Source organism: Coregonus clupeaformis, chromosome 9 (assembly GCF_020615455.1).
Source record: "Coregonus clupeaformis isolate EN_2021a chromosome 9, ASM2061545v1, whole genome shotgun sequence".
Classification (NCBI taxonomy): domain Eukaryota; kingdom Metazoa; phylum Chordata; class Actinopteri; order Salmoniformes; family Salmonidae; genus Coregonus; species Coregonus clupeaformis.
Genome location: NC_059200.1, coordinates 44,262,291 through 44,281,766, shown reverse-complemented (window position 1 = coordinate 44,281,766; position 19,476 = coordinate 44,262,291). Strand labels below are relative to the sequence as shown.

At 43.8% G+C, this 19,476-nt stretch overlaps 1 protein-coding gene across 2 annotated transcripts in view; it reads left to right on the top strand.

Annotated features, from left to right (window-relative positions):
- Window positions 1-3,122: 3,122 nt before the first annotated feature.
- The window catches only part of LOC121573989 (dapper homolog 3-like), a 32,103-nt gene continuing 15,749 nt past the window's right edge, over window positions 3,123-19,476 (top strand). For both annotated transcript variants that reach the window (XM_041886435.2, XM_041886434.2), the window contains exon 1: window positions 3,123-3,602. In XM_041886435.2, coding sequence (XP_041742369.2) covers window positions 3,354-3,602 — 249 coding nt within the window. In that variant the 5' untranslated portion in view covers window positions 3,123-3,353. The remainder of the gene's footprint in view (window positions 3,603-19,476) is intronic.

The window sequence follows — 19,476 nt, the reverse complement described above, 5'->3', positions numbered from 1 at the left end:
CCATGTTAAACAAACTACTGTCATGCCTTTTCACAAAACAATCGATGTACATATATAAAATAGACAATTACCTTCAAATAGATCGTTTTATTCTAGTTCTTCAGGCTGAGGAGTAAGTAACATCGTTAATTTGTAGAAATGACTTTTCTTCTCCTCTTCAAGCTACTTCCTGAGATTTGCGAATCTCTTTCTGCAAACTTACAAAACTTTCTACAAGTTTACGAATCTCTTGGTAACGTGACAACAGTGACAGAACTCCGAGCGTGCGCAGATAACAAATCTGCAAGTGTATTTTTGATTCACAGCAGAATATTCATAGTCGTAACTGTATTTGTAATAATTCTGAAAATAAATTATGCTTACAAATTTTATTGAATGCATTCAAATGTCAAGTTACAAGTTTGGGACCATTGTTAAATGTTTCACACAACATGATACAAGCTTACGAAATTAAATTACACATTTCCGAATTGTACTTGCAACCACGAATCTCAATGTGTGACCCCGAAATTCAAAATACAGACTCAAGGGGTTCTGTCATCATTATTATCCCATAATCATGTAGGCCATACCCGCACTGTATCTGCGAATGCGAGCTGTTGGCTAGAGCACATGTGCCAAGACCAGAGTGGACATATTTGCTATATATAACGCAAAATGTTTAGTGCCAAACCATCAGTAGAGTTGAAAATGCGATGTAAACCCTTTTAACTCCCCCAAAAATTTCTGGTACATGGGAATTTAACCGCAACAGTTATTTTTATGTGCCCTACATCATCACGCACAGCCTTTTATCCGCAACAAGTCATTTGATGGAAACACCCCACTGGGTACAAACTGGTTGAATCAACTTGTTTCAAAGTAATTTGTCAACGTATTATGAGGTGTAATCTATGTGGAAAATAGATTGGATTTGAAAAAAGTAATCAACATAAACTGTTGTTTTGAGAGTGAAAGTTCAACCACAGGATTATTGTCATCATGGTAACCAATTTTTACATAAACAATCCTTGTATAAAATTTGTTGAATTTGTTTGTTTGAAACAACATGAGGGTTTTAACAAAGCCAGCCACTTAGCTTTGATATTTGTCATTGAATACTACCAATGTGCTATCCTGAGAATGATTATTGAGAGATCTCTACTTAATAACTAAATAAATGATATTCACTGTTGCTATTGAAGTCATTGCAATGGGTAGGTTTAACAGAGCAAATGAAATTTGTCGTACAATATATCATCAACAATACTATTTAGGCCTATACAGCATTTGCAAAATCCTCAACAGCTATTGGTTCAATTCAACCCAGGGTTAAACTAAAATAGAAAATACATATAGGCCCAGGGTATCAATCTTTGGTTGATTTCAAATGTAATCTACAACTTAATAATGAATATGTTGGATTCACATCTCCTTCTCAGCCAAATATCTATGTTAAAGAATAGGACTAAATCAAATACAACTTTATTTAAAGTGCATTTAAAGTTTGATTTGATTTAGTCCTATCCTTTAACTTAGATATTTGGTTGAGATGGAGACGTGAATCCAACATATCAACTATTAATTTGTAGACAAACTGGATATTCAATTGTGTTTGGTTGTCAATGCAACCACATATCAACATTTGAAGGAGATGTATTTTCTGCTTGGATAGTTCCATCTGTGCCACTGACTTAGTCTGGCTTTAATTCCAGTTTGTCTGCAAATTAATCATTGATATGTTGGATTCACGTCTCCATCTCAACCCAAAATCTAAGTTAAAGAATAGGGCGAAATCAAATCAAACTTTAAATGTACTTTAAATCAAGTTTGATCTGATTTAGTTATATTGTTTAACTTAGATGTTTGATTGCAATGGAGAAATGAATCCAACATATCAATTATTAATTTGTAGACAAACTGGAATTAAAGCCGGACTAAGTCAGTGGTAGAGAAGATGCATATCCTTCAAATGTTGATATTTGGTTGTATTGACAACCAAATACAATTCAATATCACTTTTGAAATACAGTACATAGACTATTATCTTGTCGACAAGTTAACAAATTAATGATATGTTGGATTCACGTCTCCAACTAAACAAAAAATAAAAGTTATAGAATAGGATTAAGCAAGTGGCTTAGATGAAACTATCCAAGCATTAGATCTCCTTTAAATGTTGATATTTGGTTGGGTTGTCAACCAAACACAATTCAATATTACTTTTGTAATACAGTTAATAGCCTAAAGTTAAGGCTGTCTTACAAACAAATGTAACAGTATTTATTTAACCTTAAAATGAGTAACACGTCCATGGCCATATTTTGAGGATACTGTATTTGTCTTCAAGTATTTGTCTCAAGATAGCATGCACATGTCTGTGGAGATCTTCACAATTGCTATAATAATCTCTGCCTAATCTAGAACAGCATTGATCACTTGCACTATGTACTTTTAATGTAACCACAACTGCAATCCAGGACATTTGGTTGTGTTAATAGATGAAGCACAGATATAACACATTAAGTTGTTGTATAAATACAAAATATTCTGATACAAAGTATTCCATGAATGTTGTTGTGCTTTTAAATGGTTGAAAGCATAGTGATAACACATTGAGAATTCAACAAACTGCTGTCTGTCTTTTTGAATGGGTGAATAAAGGTTGAAATCTCATTGATCAACATCTCAACCAAATATAATCCAAATATCCACGTAGAAATGACATGGTGTGCCCATCTCTGGTAGGAAATGCGCATATTGTTTTTATGCGAATTTTAGAATATTCGCATGAAAATCTGTCACCAATTGGATGGAAACCTAGCTAGTGGCTACAATGGGTTTAGGCGAGGTAGCCAGAGAAGATGCATGGATTTTCATTAAAGGCTGGCCTGGTACTACTTGATCAACGTGTTCCTCTCCCTTGGTGTCCACTTTTAGCATTAATGCACGATTCATTCACTGAACTGACAGAGTGAATGCGATGTTGAAAGCAATGGAATACTAGGGAGAGCTCAGTGTCCAATGACATCTTAAAGAGTAGAATACCTTTTGAATATTAATTATTTTGAGTTCTGGGTAACCAATGGACCCTCGGAAAAGGCCGGGCATGCTAATGTCCAATTGACAGCTGCGGAATTGGAATCCAGCAACAGCATTGAGCCAGCAAGAGGAATGGGTTCGGTTCTGGCTACAATGTTGCGCAGCTGTAACCTATAGCTTGCTGTCACTACTTCGCTTTAAACATGGATATCAAAGACTGAAGTAACTTTGAAATTAAAGAAAATATGCAGACAATTTAGCCTTACTTGAATACTAAATAGGAAGGAACGGCTGAGAAACGATCGAAGAAGAGCCAAAGAGCGAGGAGAACGATGTACGGAGCGTTTTCTTTACCAATGACAGCGGAGCGCAGACGGAATAAGGAGCGCCTTGAGGCGATTTTGGCCGGCCTATGTGAGTTGGAGCTGATGAAACGGAGCCAGGAATGCCTGGTGCTCAGCGCCCTCTCCTTCGGGGACTCTGTCCCAGGGCGCCGGGCATGGGGCGACCTCCAGCCGGCCCGGCCTTCTCCCGACACAGCCAACTGTGCGCCGGACGACTTGAGTTATAGGCGCCAGCCGGTAAGACTTTAGTATTGTACTTAAAATTGCATATTAAATCGATAAAACATTTTCTTATCGATCTAATTAATAGCCTATAGTTGGACATGTTTTATTAATTTGGTATTACTTCATGGTTATGCTTTTCGTGCACTTGGAATGAAATTGGGTCATAGCCTAGAGTGTATCTGTGCAGAATAACGGTACCATAAGAAATGTGGACCCGACACCCGGATATAGTGTGCTCAGAGCGCGCAAGACCATTTAAGGCAAACTTGTGAATTCGTTGCTTGTGTTTTTTTTTCATTCCATTGTCTATTGACGCTGTTTCGAAAAAATATGTTCACCTGGCTATATTTTATATATCAAGTTGAAGTGATATACTTCTTGTTTTGAAAAGGTCGAACCCTGGAGGTTTTTTATAGTTGAGGGATAATCTAAGTGTCCACAATTAGTTGGGACATCTGTCAATTATTTGACTATAATATCTCCATATCTATTAGTGTGTTTTACAAATCGTATTTATTTATCTGATTTATTATTTATCAAGGCCTATTGCATGTTATCCCGTGGCTGCTTTTTTAAAGAGGCATTGGCCGAATTCTATGAATTACCTAGGCATAATTAGGTATGCCTAAAATATATGTTAAAAAAATTCTGAAGTTAAGATATTTGTGCAGTCATTGCACAGACAGTTGTTCAATGACCAAGCGATGTTGTGTGGCTACCCAGACTCCTAGCTCTGGCCAAACACTATACCATGCCCATGGATGTTAGTTTCTTCTCAGCAATAAGTCTGGATCTGACTACCTCCCCAACACTTCACCAAAGGAGAACACATTCAGGGCCATCTGATTGGTCCAGAAACTGATAGGTTGGGCCAGAGCCAGAGCCAGAACACATGTAGGTAAAGTGGCAGTTTGAAAATGATCCTTGCTATCAAGAATCCTTGGGACATCCCTACCCCATTGAAGTTGACATTTAAAATGGTTAAGGTTAGAGTTAGGTTCTCTGTGGCTCAGTTGGTAGAGCATGGCACATGCAACTCCAGGATCGTGGGTTTCACGACCCACTGAGGCCACCAATATGGAAAATGTATACATGCATGTCTGTAAGTCGTTTTGGCTAATAGTGTCAGCTAAATGGTATATATTGTAAGGGTTAAGGTCAGGGTGATTAAGGTAGGGGTTAAGGTTAGGGTTTGGGGTAGGGATGTCCCAAGGATCCCAGATAGCACTGAGCATGTGAAAATTCGTAATTGGCTTTGATACTCTGATTGGTTAGAGACGATCCAATCGCTGATGACTTTGTACAAGCCCCTCTTGCCCTTTGTCACCACAATAGTGATGGGAAGATCAACTATTTTTACTGACTCTGATCTTTTCGACTCTTTCAGTCAAAATAACAAATCTTTCGACTCATTTCGTTATTTTGAATCAGTAATGCCCAGAGCTCACAGGACCCCCTACCGGCGAACGATGAACTGAAAACTCGAAAACTGAAAGAGTCATGATTCTACAAGCCTCTCGTGCACGTCCTTCACCATAGGGGGCTTATTGGAGCTGTCATTTGGGACTGAGACTTGTAAACGTGTGCTTTAAACTATTTACATTTGATTGTTAGGCATACAACAAATATACTTTTTTTAAACATTTGAAACGAGGTCTAGTTGTGTCCGCAACCTGACTAGATTGAGAACGACTCTTGGCGGAGTGCATTGCTTGACTGCCATGAGGGTGATAAGCACAATATTGTTCGTGATTCGTTCTCGAGTTCCAGTTTATTGAGCAGAGGCTGTGTATGTTTTGGTTCTACAAAGCTGTGTCCATCATAACATTCAATAATCAATTAATTGCATTCATTCTTGCACCATGCAATCAACTATCAGTCTTTTTCTTTCTTCTCTCTGCTGCCTGCAGCATGATCTATTTTCCGATCATGCAGGTCATATGAACAACTTAAATGAAACGAGTCACTCAGAAAAACAAATAATGACTCTCGAGTCAGTACAAAGAGTAGTTAAAAAATAACTAACCGTTCATGAACTGCATATCACTACATCACAAACGACTTCAGTCTCAGACTAAAGTATGTAGCAAATGACAGAGCACCGGATGAATTTGGTGCGAGTCATCAGGCTACAAGTGCTGTACTTGATGCAAGTGTTGCTATCGACTCATCATGGTCTTGGGTGGTCTCCATAAAGCATGGATTACAATAGCATTGGCAAACAAACAAGACAGGAAAACATGTTGCAATTTTGGATCAAGTATTGTTTTCTCCATGGATTAAATTGGTGATATGGGAATAACCTGGACATGGCCTTGCAAATTTGCCATGGGCTGCTAAAATAAGAACCATATATTTTATGTTAAATACATTTACTTGCCCCGGCAATGAACTATCTCACTGCCTATAAATAGTATCTTAAAAATCCATCCTGCTACATCTTTGCCTCGAGCATCAAGCGAGAAATTGCATGTGAATGTAATCTAAACAGTAGCCTTGCCTTGTAGATTTCCATCTAATATAGACTGAAAAACGACGCGCATGACTTGCACACAACCCCTATAAAGAGGTCACTTTAATTAAGGATCGGACCCTTTTTTTCAATTTTCACCTAAAATGACATACCCAAATCTAACTGCCTGTAGCTCAGGACATGAAGCAAGGATATGCATATTCTTGATACCATTTGAAAGGAAACACTTTGAAGTTTGTGGAAAGGTGAAATTAATGTAGGAGAATATAACACATTAGATCTGGTAAAAGATAATACAAACAAAAAAAGATGCTTTTTTTTTTTTTTTTTTCATCATCTTTGAAATGCAAGAGAAAGGCCACAATATAATATTGCAGTTTAGGCGCAATTTATATTTTGGCCACTAGATGGCGGCATTGTGTTTGCAAAGTTTCAGATTGATCCAGTGAAGCATTGCAACACTGGACTATTTTGTATCAAGTCTGCCCAAATGTGCCGAATAGAGAACATACAAAAATGATATGGTAATACAAAATGTAAGTTTACACACTCCCAGGAATGTCATACATGATGGATCATTAGCTTATACACTAACTTTCACACATCTAGATGGCCGGGTGTGGAGCAAGAGACAGCAATGGTTCAAACTGTAGAACCCAGTTCCTACATTTGAATATAAAAATAGATTTTATCAAACAAAACTATGCTACATTTTATCTCTGGGACCCTTAGGGTGACAAATCAGAGCAAAATTTGAACCCTTTCTAATTTTCTCTACTTTTGCATATTTGTGATACTGAATGTTATCAGATCTTCAACCAAAACCTAATATTAGATAAAGGGAACATAAGTGAACAAATAACACAACATTTATATATTTATTTCATAAACAAAGTTATGCAACACCCAATTCCCCGGTGTGAAAAAAGTAATTGCCCCCTTACACTCAATAACTGGTTGTGCCACCTTTAGCTACAATGACTCCAACCAAATGCTTCCTGAAGTTGTTGATCAGTCTCTCACGTCGCTGTGGAGGAATTTTGGCCCACTCTTCCATGCAGAACTGCTTTAACTCAGTGACGTGTGGGTTTTCAAGCATGAACTGCTCGTTTCAAGTCCTGCCACAACATCTCAATTGGGATTAGGTCTGGACTTTGACTAGGCCATTCCAAAACTTCCAATTTGTTGCTTTTTAGCAATTTTCATGTAGACTTGATCGTGTGTTTTGGATCATTGTCTTGCTGCATGACCCAGCTGCGCTTCAGCTTCAGCTCACAGATGGATGGTCTGACATTGTCCTGTAGAATTCTCTGATACAGAGCAGAATTTATGGTTCCTTCTATTAAGGCAAGTCGTCCAGGTCCTGAGGCAGCAAAGCATCCCCAAACCATCACACCACCACCACCATGCTTAACCTTTGGTATTCTTAACCTTTGGTTCTTACTGTGGAATGCAGAGTTTGGTTTTCGCCAGGCATTACTGGAACCATGTCGTCCTAAAAGTTATACTTTTGAATCATCTGTCCATAGAACGTTATTCCAAGAGTCTTGATGATCATCCAGGTGCTTTTTGGCAAACTTGAGTCAACTTTTTGGACGAGATGGGTCCCATTATGCCTGGCGAAAACCAAACACTGCATTCCACAGTAAGAACATCATACCAAAGGTCAAGCATGGTGGTGGTGGTGTGATGGTTTGGGGATGCTTTGCTGCCTCAGGACCTGGATGACTTGCCTTAATAGAAGGAACCATGAATTCTGCTCTGTAGCAGAGAATTCTACAGGAGAATGTCAGACCATCTGTCCGTACATTATTTACCTTCAGAGGTTGCCGTGAAAAGGTTTTTGTTGTTGTGCACTCTCCTCAAACAATAGCATGGTATTTTTTCCCTGTAATAGATACTGTAAATTGGCCAGTGCAGTTAGATTAACAATAATTTAAGCTTTCTGCCCATATAAAACATGTCTATGTCCTGGAAAGTTTGCTGTTACTTACAACAGTCTTGCTAATCACGTTAGCGCACTTTAGCTCAACCGTCCTGTATACGGGACACCGATCCCGTAGAAGTTAAATCTCTCTGTCTCTCTCTCAGTCGCTTCAGGCCACTGTGTGAAAAATAGCCGTGGATTAAGTGGGATATTGATAGGCCTACGGTTGGGCCATTGCTCTTGTGTTGTTCGTTTTGCATCGCTCGGTGCCCCGGGTGGTCGAGGTTTGCGCATTGTAGACCATTACATTTGTCCTAAAGTGAAATCTCCACCCAGCGAGTAATGCAACACGAACTCACTCATTGATCACCTTGTGGGCAATTTGGTTAGGCATTAATGCTTGAAATTTTGTTTTGGATTGTCTTCGTGGGTTTTGAACAATACGTTCAAAATCCTTCAAAATGTTCATTATGTGGACTACCCAATATGACAATGGAGGAGGGATTTATTAAGTTACGTATAGGCCAATCAATAGGGAATAAATATTTTTCCATCTGACCTCCTCCCCACACAAGGGCTACATCCCAAATGGCACCTTATTTGCTATATAGTGCACTAATTATGACCAGAACATATGGGGCTCTTTTATTTTTATTTTGTTTTATCTTTATTTAACTAGGCAAGTCAGTTAAGAACAAATTCTTATTTACAATGACGGCCTACACCGGCCAATTGTGCGCCGCCCTATGGGACTCCCAATCACGGCCGGTTGTGATACAGCCTGGAATCAAACCAGGGGGTCTGTAGTGACACCTCATGCACTGAGATGCAGTGCCTTAAACCACTGCACCACTCGGGAGATCTGGTCAAAAGTAGTATATAAGGCATAGGGTGCTATTTGGGACACATCCAAGCTGACGCTTGCAGATAGCCTGCTCTAAGACCAGACCTCACATCTGCCTGATTCTTAACTCAACTGATTCTCCTGCTGTCCGGGATAAAGATAAGGCAATACCCAGGGCCAGGTGTAAGGGACTGGTGTCTCTGTGTGTGTGTGTTTGTTTGTTTGTGTGACTGTGTGTGTGGGGGCATGTGTCGGTATGTGTCACAGGAGAAAGTTGAGTGTGTGTGAGAAAGGTGCTGCCATGTGGTTAAGGTTGGAGGTGTGTGTGTGCGTGCCATGTGCATTTGAGTTTGTGTGTGTGTGCATGCGTGTGAATTTGTGTGTGTGTTTGTGTGTGCGTGAGCAGACCCTCCAGGTTTATTCCTGAGGCAGTGGTGCTGACAGCCATCTGACAACAGACAACAGCTGGGAAATCACATACTGTCCCCATTTCAGAGGAAAAGTGTGTGTGTGTTTGTGTGTCTGTGCTTAAAAGAGAAAACGGATGAATGTGTGTGTGTGTGTATGGAGAGGGGATTGGAGGACAGATTTTGTGTATTGTATTTGAGATATCTAATCAGTGTGCTATGTGATATAAATGTATGTGTGGGAATGTTATTCAAATAATATGTTTGTGTGTGTGCGTGAATGTGCATGTGTGTGTCCTCCAATTAGCAGTCTGTACTGTAAGCCCCCCATCCCCCCCATGGAGCCCCTTGCAGCTGTGTGGCCATGTGTCACCGGAGCTTCTCACATTGTGACACACACCATCCTCACACTCTACTTTAATGGTGAATGTGTGCATGTGTGCACGTGTGTATGTGTGTGGGTGGGTGGGTGGGTGGGTGGGTGTGTTTGCGTAGCCTGTGTGTGTGTGTCTATGTGTGTGTTTGTGTGTGTTTCATGCCTAGCTGTGTTGGGTAAACGTTGTGGAGTGTCAGGCGAGTGTGTGCACAGAGTCAAAGCGGGAGGTGAGAGAGAGAGAGAGAGAGAGAGAGAGAGATGTGTACCTAGGGGGGTTGTTGTCACTTCTCTCTTGTTGTGGGGTCTCTAGACACACTCTGGGGTGAAGTTTCCCCTAGGTACACATCTAGGATCAGATTCCCGACCCCAATCCTGAACATAACCATTAGTGTCTAGGGGCAACTTCACCCTTAGACCCAACTTCACCCACTCTACACACAGTCCCAGGGATGAGGGGAGTGGGTAGAATCCCCAAACCACTGACGTAGGGTCAGATATTTTTCCATTCCCCTAAAGGTTTGTATAAGGGAGTAATCTGATCCTAGATCTGTGGCTAATGACAACCTTGACCTCGTACCCCCACCATCTCCAACCCCCTGAAAATAACCCCCACACGCAGCACAATTATGGATCTCCACTACCACCACCACCCCCCAACTCCACGGAGGTCGACTACCAACCTCCGTACCCAGCTTCGGGGCTCCCTGCTAGGCTTCGCTGAGCAGCAGGCTGCCCTCTCTCCCCTGCTGGGAGTTGGAGGATCCAGCAGGGGCATAATTAGCCGTGCACAGTGCTGAGAGAAGCTTTTAGCGGTTGTTAGCGGTTAGCTGCGACACGGGCTGTTAATAATTGATGGGAACAAAAGGTTTAATTGCACAGGAATCCTGCTTGAAGAGAGACATGAGTGGGAAGCAGGGGATGAGGAGTGTGTGTGGACTCGAATGGATCATGCTTGTGGGTGTATTGTAGCTGGGTAGAAAGGGATAGGAAGTTGTAATCTATTGTAGTGCTGGTGTCTGTCTGTTAGGGTGAGTGTTTGTTTTGGGAGTGTGAAAGGGAGAAAAGGGATATGAGAGGGCTGAATAATTGATTAAGGGAGATGGAGATGCTTGTGGCGATTGATTGAGTGTTGCTCTATGGGGATTGCCGTGTGTCTTGCCTTCAATCCCACTCAGTCGCTCTTCCGAACTCTCTCTTTCTCTCCTTCTTTCTCTCTGTCTCCTTTTTTCTCTCCCTGTCCTTTCCCTCTCATTCTCTCTCTCTCTCTCTCTCTCTCTCTCTCTCTCTCTCTCTCTCTCTCTCTCTCTCTCTCTCTCTCTCTATTTTTTCTCTCCCTCTCTATCCCCCTTCTGGAGAAGGCACCTCACTTTGTTGCCGTGATGACACTAGCGGGGGTTACATCATTGGGTTTATCTAACAAGCTTAAGGCTGCGTCCCAAATGGCATCCTATTCCCTTTATAGTGTACTACTTTTGACCAGGGCCCATAGGGAATATGGTGCCATTTGGGATACACAGTTAGAGTTGATTTTATTTTGGGAGCTTCTAGCGGGCCCTCTGGGGGCCCCTGTCATCAGCAAACACAAACACACCACTGTGATTTGACCTGTCAGAGGGCCCTGCACAAAGGCAGCGTGGGCTCCCGCTTACTCACACCCATTACACTACTCCACATTGCACAGTGTAGGGGCTTCTGTTTGAACTGGATGGTTTTGTGCCCTCCAGTGTGGTTTGTATGTGCGTGCGTGTGTGCGTGTGATTGAGTGAGAGTGTGTGAGTGTGCGTGTGTGCACACACTATTGCACAACTCACAATGCAAAAAAAGTCTATACATTTAAGCACAATGTAATTAGGCTGCACCACTCCAAATGGCACCATATTCCCTATATAGTCCACTCCTTTTCACCAGGGCCCATAGTAACCCAGCAGTATAATACTTTATTAAAGGATACATTCACTCCAAAACTATATTTTGGTATTTCTTTCATTAGTCCACACGCTTGTTAGATAAACCCAAACACATCATATGATGGGGGACTAGAGGACTATGGGAAGGTTCGAGGCCCTCAGGAGAGGTACTTGGATTTAGGCTAGACTCCCAGAACTTGCAGGGAGAATGTATCTAGGTTTAATCACTTTTTAAAGATGGTTTGAATCATTTAGACTAGGGAGATGAAATGTGTGGGAGGGAGGGGGAGAGAAAGGGAAGAGCGGGACAGTTTTTGGGAAACAGCTTAGAGGTTTCAGTTTTTTTTGCTCCTACAAAGGTTCTAAAGATGAATTTAGCCTTAAGATTATTTTGGGAAACCAGGCCCAAAGCGACTTACAGGCGCAATTAGAGTTAAGTGCTTTGCTCAAGGGCACAATGACAGATTTTTCACACAGTCGGCTTGGGGATTTGAACCAGTAACTTTTCGGTTATTGAACCAACGTTCTTAACCGCTAGACTACCGCCACCGTGTGTGTGTGTGTGTGTGTGTGTGTGTGTGTGTGTGTGTGTGTGTGTGTGTGTGTGTGTGTGTGTGTGTGTGTGTGTGTGTGTGTGTGTGTGTGTGTGTGTGTGTGTGTGTGTGTGTGTGTGTGTGTGTGTGTGTGTGTGTGTGTGTGTGTGTGTGTGTGTGTGTGTGTGTGTGTGTGTGTGTGTGAATTACCTGGGTTAATGTCATGAATGTGCTAGTTGAAAAGACCCGTGTGTGGGTTTAGGAGCCACTCATGTGAGACCACACCGGTTCAATAGGCACTTGTTTCCTTTACGCACGCGCAGACAGACAGACACACATACACCTCACAGCCTCTGTTTGTAATCCCTAAAATCAAACCTCTGTAAACCCTATACAGGTCAAACTTCTTCAAAGGCTCTGGTCCTACATATATCATCAGATTAACACTCCAAGTGCACCAGTCAACTACATTTCCATTCCAATCCATTTAGTTCACATGGAGAATAGGGAAGTGTTCTAGCAGGCTTTTGTTCCAGCCCAGCACTACCTGTCATAGTACTACCCTGATAACCCTCAAATTAGTTAGTGTTCATCAATCACCCTCTCTAACCTCTTGTGTTCATCAATCCCCCTCTCTAACCTCTGAGCACAAAGCCTGACTCAGTCTTACTGGAGAGAGAAATGGGGGAGGGGTAGTGAGAGACTGACATCCCAGGGTGGTATGTTTACATCCCTTGTTCCCACCCCTCTTCCCTGAGGTTGTTGGACCACCCCTGCCCCTGACCTGAGTGATGGGGCCTGCTCCCTGTCCAATGAGTTGCTCCACGGTGGAACCCTGGAGGGGAGAGAGGAAGGGGGAAGGGAGAGGCCACTAGGGCTATAGGAAGTGGGTGACCGTTTTGGAGCTGACATTTTGTCAGGGTGATTGACACATAGATTGAACGGAAAAATACTTATTTGTGATGACAAGATGCATTTGTCTCTTTCATGCTGGCTTTCTCTCGCTCTCTCTCTTTCAATTTCATTCAAAAAACCTTATTGATATGGAAAGTTAGAGCACTTACATTGTCAAAGCAAACATAAAACAAGGATGGTTGAGTAAGACAGGAAGATATTTACCTCTTCTCTCCATTTTATCTCTCTTTCTCCTTCTCTCTATATACACTACCGGTTAAACGTTTTAGAACACCTACTCATTCAAGTTTTTTTTTATTAGTTTTTTTTTACAATTTTCTACATTGTAGAATAATAGTGAAGACATCAAAACTATGAAATAACACATATGGAATCATGTAGTAACCCAAAAAGTGCTAAACAAATACAAATATATTTTATATTTGAGATTCTTCAAAGTAGCCACCCTTTGCCTTGATGACAGCTTTGCACACTCTTGGCATTATCTCAACCAGCTTCATGAGGTAGTCACCTGGAAAACATTTCAATTAACAGGTGTGCCTTCTTAATAGTTAATTTGTGGAATTTCTTTCCTGCTTAATGCGATTGAGCCAATCAGTTGTGTTGTGACAAGGTAGGGGGGGGGTATACAGAAGATACAGTGGGGAAAAAAAGTATTTAGTCAGCCACCAATTGTGCAAGTTCTCCCACTTAAAAAGATGAGAGAGGCCTGTAATTTTCATCATCGGTACACATCAACTATGACAGACAAATTGGAGAGAAAAAAATCCAGAAAATCACATTGTAGGATTTTTAATGAATGTATTTGCAAATTATGGTGGAAAATAAGTATTTGGTCAATATGTCACGCCCTGACTCTGAGGACTTGTATTTGTTGAGTCAGGGTGTGTATTTTCCGTGTTGTGTGTTGCTATGTTTGATTTCTATGTTTTGGATCTAGCATGTGCAGATCTATGTTGGCCGGGATGGTTCCCAATCAGAGGCAGCTGTGGCTCGTTGTCTCTGATTGGGGACCATACTTAGGCAGCCTTTTGACACCTGTTAATTGTGGGATCTTGTTCCGTGTAAGGTATGTTGTTTGTATGCTACCTTGGACTTCACGTTTCGTTTGTTGTTTTGTCATGTGTTTAGTCGTTAATAAATATGAATGCATATCACGCTGTGCCTTGGTCCTTCTCGTTCGTAAACGATCGTGACACAATAACAAAAGTTTCTCAATACTTTGTTATTGTCACACCCTGGCCTTAGTTATCTTTGTTTTCATTAATATTTTAGTTAGGTCAGGGTGTGACATGGTGAAGTATGTGTTTTGGTTTGTCTAGGGGTTTGTAGGTTTATGGGGTAATGTCTTGTCTAGGTGTTTGTATGTTGATGGCTGCCTAGATTGGTTCTCAATTGGAGACAGCTGTGGTTTATTGTCTCTAATTGGGAGCCATATTTAAGGCAGCCATGGGCATCATGTGTTTGTGGGTAATTGTCTAAGTTGAACGTTTGTTGCTTGTCTGTGCACTTACGTTATTTAGCTTCACGGTCGTTTGTTGTTTTGTAAGTTTTGGATAGTGTTCGGTTTCGTGTTTTTCTCTCTTCCATAATAAAGAGATGTATTTTGCACACGCTGCGCCTTGGTCCACCTCTATGCTTGACGATCGTGACAGAATTACCCACCATCAAAGGACCAAGCGGCGTGTCCAGGAGCCAAGGGTCTGGACATGGGAGGAGATTTTGGAAGGTAAAGGGTCTTGGACTTGGGAGGAAATCCTGGATGGAATGGATCGACGGCCATGGTGTGAAACAGTGGAGAGGCGACTGAGAGAGGAGCAACGGCGTCAGCAGGGCCATCGTCGGAAGGACGAGAGGCAACCCCAAAAAGTTTTTTGGGGGGGGCACATGGCTTGGGCGGCTGGGCAGCAGGAGGCTGCCACAGGGAGACGTGGAGAGAAGGCTACCGGTTTACGGGAGCCATTGGCGAGTAGAGGGAGGGAAGCAGTTGAGGCACGGCGTAAGAGACTGAGGTGTGTTACCAGTCCGGTCCGGCCCGTTCCTGATCCCCGGTTAAGGCCAGTGGTGTGTGTTCCCAGTACGGACCGGCCTGTTCCTACTCCACGCATCAAGCCCACGGTGTGCGTCGCCAGTCCAGCCCGGCGGGTTCCTGCTCCACGTACGAAGCCTACGGTGAACGTCGCCAGCCCAGCCCGGCCTGTTCCTGCTCAACGCACAAAGCCTACGGTGTGCGTCGCCAGCCCAGCCCGGCCTGTTCCTGCTCCACGTACGAAGCCTACGGTGTGCGTGGCCAGCCCAGCCCGACCTGTTCCTGCTCCACGTACCAGACCCACGGTGTACGCCGCCAGCCCGACCCGGCCTGTTCCTGCCACTCGCACCAAACCTACGGTGCGCGTCGCCGCCAGCCCGGTCCGGCCTGTTCCTGCCACCCGCACCAAGTCTACGGTGCGCGTCGCCAGCCCGACCCGGCCTGTTCCTGCCACTCGCACCAAACCTACGGTGCGCGTCGCCAGCCCGGTCCGGCCTGTTCCTGCTCCCCGCACTAGCCCTGAGATGCGTGTCCTCAGCCCGGGACCACCAGTTCCGGCACCACGCACTAGGCCTTATGTGCGTCCCCAGGGTCCAGCATGCCCTGTTCCTTCTCCCCGCACTAGACCTGAGATGCGTGTCCTCAGCCCGGTACCTCCAGTTCCGGCACCACGCACCAGGCCTCTAGGGCGTCTCGGCCGGCCAGAGTCTGCCGTCTGCCTAACGGCGCCTGAACTGCCCGTCTGCCCAACGCCGTCTGAACTGTCCGTCTGCCAAGCGCTGCATAAGCCGCCCGTCTGCCCTGAGCCTTCAAAGCCTTCCGCCAGACAGGAGCCGCTAGAGCCTTCCGCCAGACAGGATCAGCCAGAGCCTTCCGCCAGACAGGATCAGCCAGAGCCTTCTGCCAGCCATGAGCAGCCAGATCCGTCAGCCAGCCATGAACAGCCAGATCCGTCAGCCAGCCATGAGCCGTCCAGCCAGGATCCGCCAGAGCCGTCCAGCCAGGATCCGCCAGAGCCGTCCAGCCAGGATCCGCCAGAGCCGTCCAGCTGGGATCCGCCAGAGCCGTCCAGCCAGGATCCGCCAGCCAGCCAGGATCCGCCAGAGCCAGCCAGCCAGGATCCGCCATTCAGTCCGGTGCTGCCCCTTAGTCCGGTGCTGCCCCTTAGCCCGGTGCTGCCCTTATCCTGGTGCTGCCCCTTATCCTGGTGCTGCTCCTTATCCTGGTGCTGCCCCTTATCCTGGTGCTGCCCCTTAGTCCGGTGCTGCCCCTTAGTCCGGTGCTGCCCCTTAGTCCGGTGCTGCCTCTTAGTCCGGGTGCTGCCCCTTAATCCAGTGGGGTTAAGTTGGAGGGTGGTCATTTGGAGGAGGCTACGAAAGCGGGTAGTGACTATGGTGGGGTGGGGACCACGACCAGTGCCAGAGCCGCCACCGTGGACAGACGCCCACCCAGACCCTCCCCTAGACTTTATGCAGGTGCGCCCGGAGTTCGCACCTTAAGAGAGGGTTATGTCACACCCTGGCCTTAGTTATCTTTGTTTTCATTAATATTTTAGTTAGGTCAGGGTGTGACATGGTGAAGTATGTGTTTTGGTTTGTCTAGGGGTTTGTAGGTTTATGGGGTAATGTCTTGTCTAGGTGTTTGTATGTTGATGGCTGCCTAGATTGGTTCTCAATTGGAGACAGCTGTGGTTTATTGTCTCTAATTGGGAGCCATATTTAAGGCAGCCATGGGCATCATGTGTTTGTGGGTAATTGTCTAAGTTGAACGTTTGTTGCTTGTTTGTGCACTTACGTTATTTAGCTTCACGGTCGTTTGTTGTTTTGTAAGTTTTGGATAGTGTTCGGTTTCGTGTTTTTCTCTCTTCCATAATAAAGAGATGTATTTTGCACACGCTGCGCCTTGGTCCACCTCTATGCTTGACGATCGTGACAGTTATATACCCTTTGTTGGCAATGACACAGGTCAAACGTTTTCTGTAAGTCTTCACAAGGTTTTCACACATTGTTGCTGGTATTTTGGCCCATTCCTCCATGCAGATCTCCTCTAGAGCAGTGATGTTTTGGGGCTGTTGCTGGGCAACACAGACTTTCAACTCCCTCCAAAGATTTTCTATGGGGTTGAGATCTGGAGACTGGCTAGGCCACTCCAGGACCTTGAAATGCTTCTTACGAAGCCACTCCTTCGTTGCCCGGGCGGTGTGTTTGGGATCATTGTCATGCTGAAAGACCCAGCCACGTTTCATCTTCAATGCCCTTGCTGATGGAAGGAGGTTTTCACTCAAAATCTCACGATACATGGCCCCATTCATTCTTTCCCTTTACACGGATCAGTCGTCCTGGTCCCTTTGCAGAAAAAACAGCCCCAAAGCATGATGTTTCCACCCCCATGCTTCACAGTAGGTATGGTGTTCTTTGGATGCAACTCAGCATTCTTTGTCCTCCAAACACGACGAGTTGAGTTTTTACCAAATTGTTCTATTTTGGTTTCATCTGACCATATGACATTCTCCCAATCCTCTTCTGGATCATCCAAATGCACTCTAGCAAACTTCAGACAGGCCTGGACATGTACTGGCTTAAGCAGGGGGACATGTCTGGCACTCTAGGATTTGAGTCCCTGGCGGCGTAGTGTGTTACTAATGGTAGGCTTTGTTACTTTGGTCCCAGCTCTCTGCAGGTCATTCACTAGGTCCCCCAGTGTGGTTCTGGGATCTTTGCTCACCGTTCTTGTGATCATTTTGACCCCACAGGGTGAGATCTTGCGTGGAGCCCCAGATCGAGGGAGATTATCAGTGGTCTTGTATGTCTTCCATTTCCTAATAATTGCTCCCACAGTTGATTTCTTCAAACCAAGCTGCTTACCTATTGCAGATTCAGTCTTCCCAGCTTGGTGCAGGTCTACAATTTTGTTTCTGGTGTGCTTTGACAGCTCTTTGGTCTTGGCCATAGTGGAGTTTGGAGTGTGACTGTTTGAGGTTGTGGACAGGTGTCTTTTATACTTATAACAAGTTCAAACAGGTGCCATTAATACAGGTAACGAGTGGAGGACAGAGGAGCCTCTTAAAGAAGAAGTTACAAGTCTGTGAGAGCCAGAAATCTTGCTTGTTTGTAGGTGACCAAATACTTATTTTCCACCATAATTTGCAAATAAATTCATTAAAAATCCTACAATGTGATTTTCTGGATGTCTTTTTCTCAATTTGTCTGTCATAGTTGACGTGTACCTATGATGAAAATTACAGGCCTCTCTCATCTTTTTAAGTGGGAGAACTTGCACAATTGGTGGCTGACTAAATACTTTTTTCCCCCACTGTAGCCCTATTTGGTAAAAGACCAAGTCCATATTATGGCAAGAACAGCTCAAATAAGCAAAGAGAAACGACAGTCCATCATTACTTTAAGACATGAAGGTCAGTCAATACGGAACATTTCAAGAACTTTGAAAGTTTCTTCAAGTGCAGTCGCAAAAACCATCAAGCTGGCTCTTATGAGGACCACCACAGGAATGGAAGACCCAGAGTTACCTCTGCTGCAGAGGATACGTTCATTAGAGTTACCAGCCTCAGAAATTGCAGCCCAAATAAATGCTTCACAGAGTTCAAGTAACAGACACATCACAACATCAACTGTTCAGAGGAGACTGTGTGAATCAGGTCTTCATGGTCGAATTGCTGCATAAAAAAACACTACTAAAGGACACCAATAATAAGAAGAGACTTGCTTGGGCCAAGAAACACGAGCAATGGACATTAGACCGGTGGAAATTTGACCTTGGTTCCAACTGCCGTGTCTTTGTGAGATGCGGTGTGGGTGAACGGACGATCTCTGCATGTGTAGTTCCCACCGTAAAGCAAGGAGGAGGAGGTGTTATGGTGTGGGTGATTTATTTAGAATTCAAGGCACATTTAACCAGCATTGCTACCACAGCATTCTGCAGCGATACACCATCCCATCTGGTTTGGGCTTAGTGGGAATATCATTTGTTTTTCAACAGGACAATGACCCAACACACCTCCAGGCTGTTTAAGCGCTATTTTACCAAGAAGGAGAGTGATGGAGTGCTGCATCAGATGACCTGGCCTCAATCCCCCGACCTCAACCAAATTGAGATGGTTTGGGATGAGTCGGACGACAGAGTGAAGGAAAAGCAGCCAACAAGTGCTCTGCATATGTGGGAACTCCTTCAAGATTGTTGGAAAAGCATTCCAGGTGAAGCTGGTTGAGAGAATGCCAAGAGTGTGCAACGCTGTCATCAAGGCAAAGGGTGGCTTTTTGAAGAATCTCAAATATAAAATATATTTTGATTTGTTTAACACTTTTTTGGTTACTACATGATTCCATATGTGTTATTTCACAGTTTTGATGTCTTCACTATTATTCTACAGTGTAGAAAATAGTAAAAATAAAGAAAACCCCTTTCATGAGTAGGTGTTCTAAAACATTTGACCGGTAGTGTACATCTCTCTCTTCTCT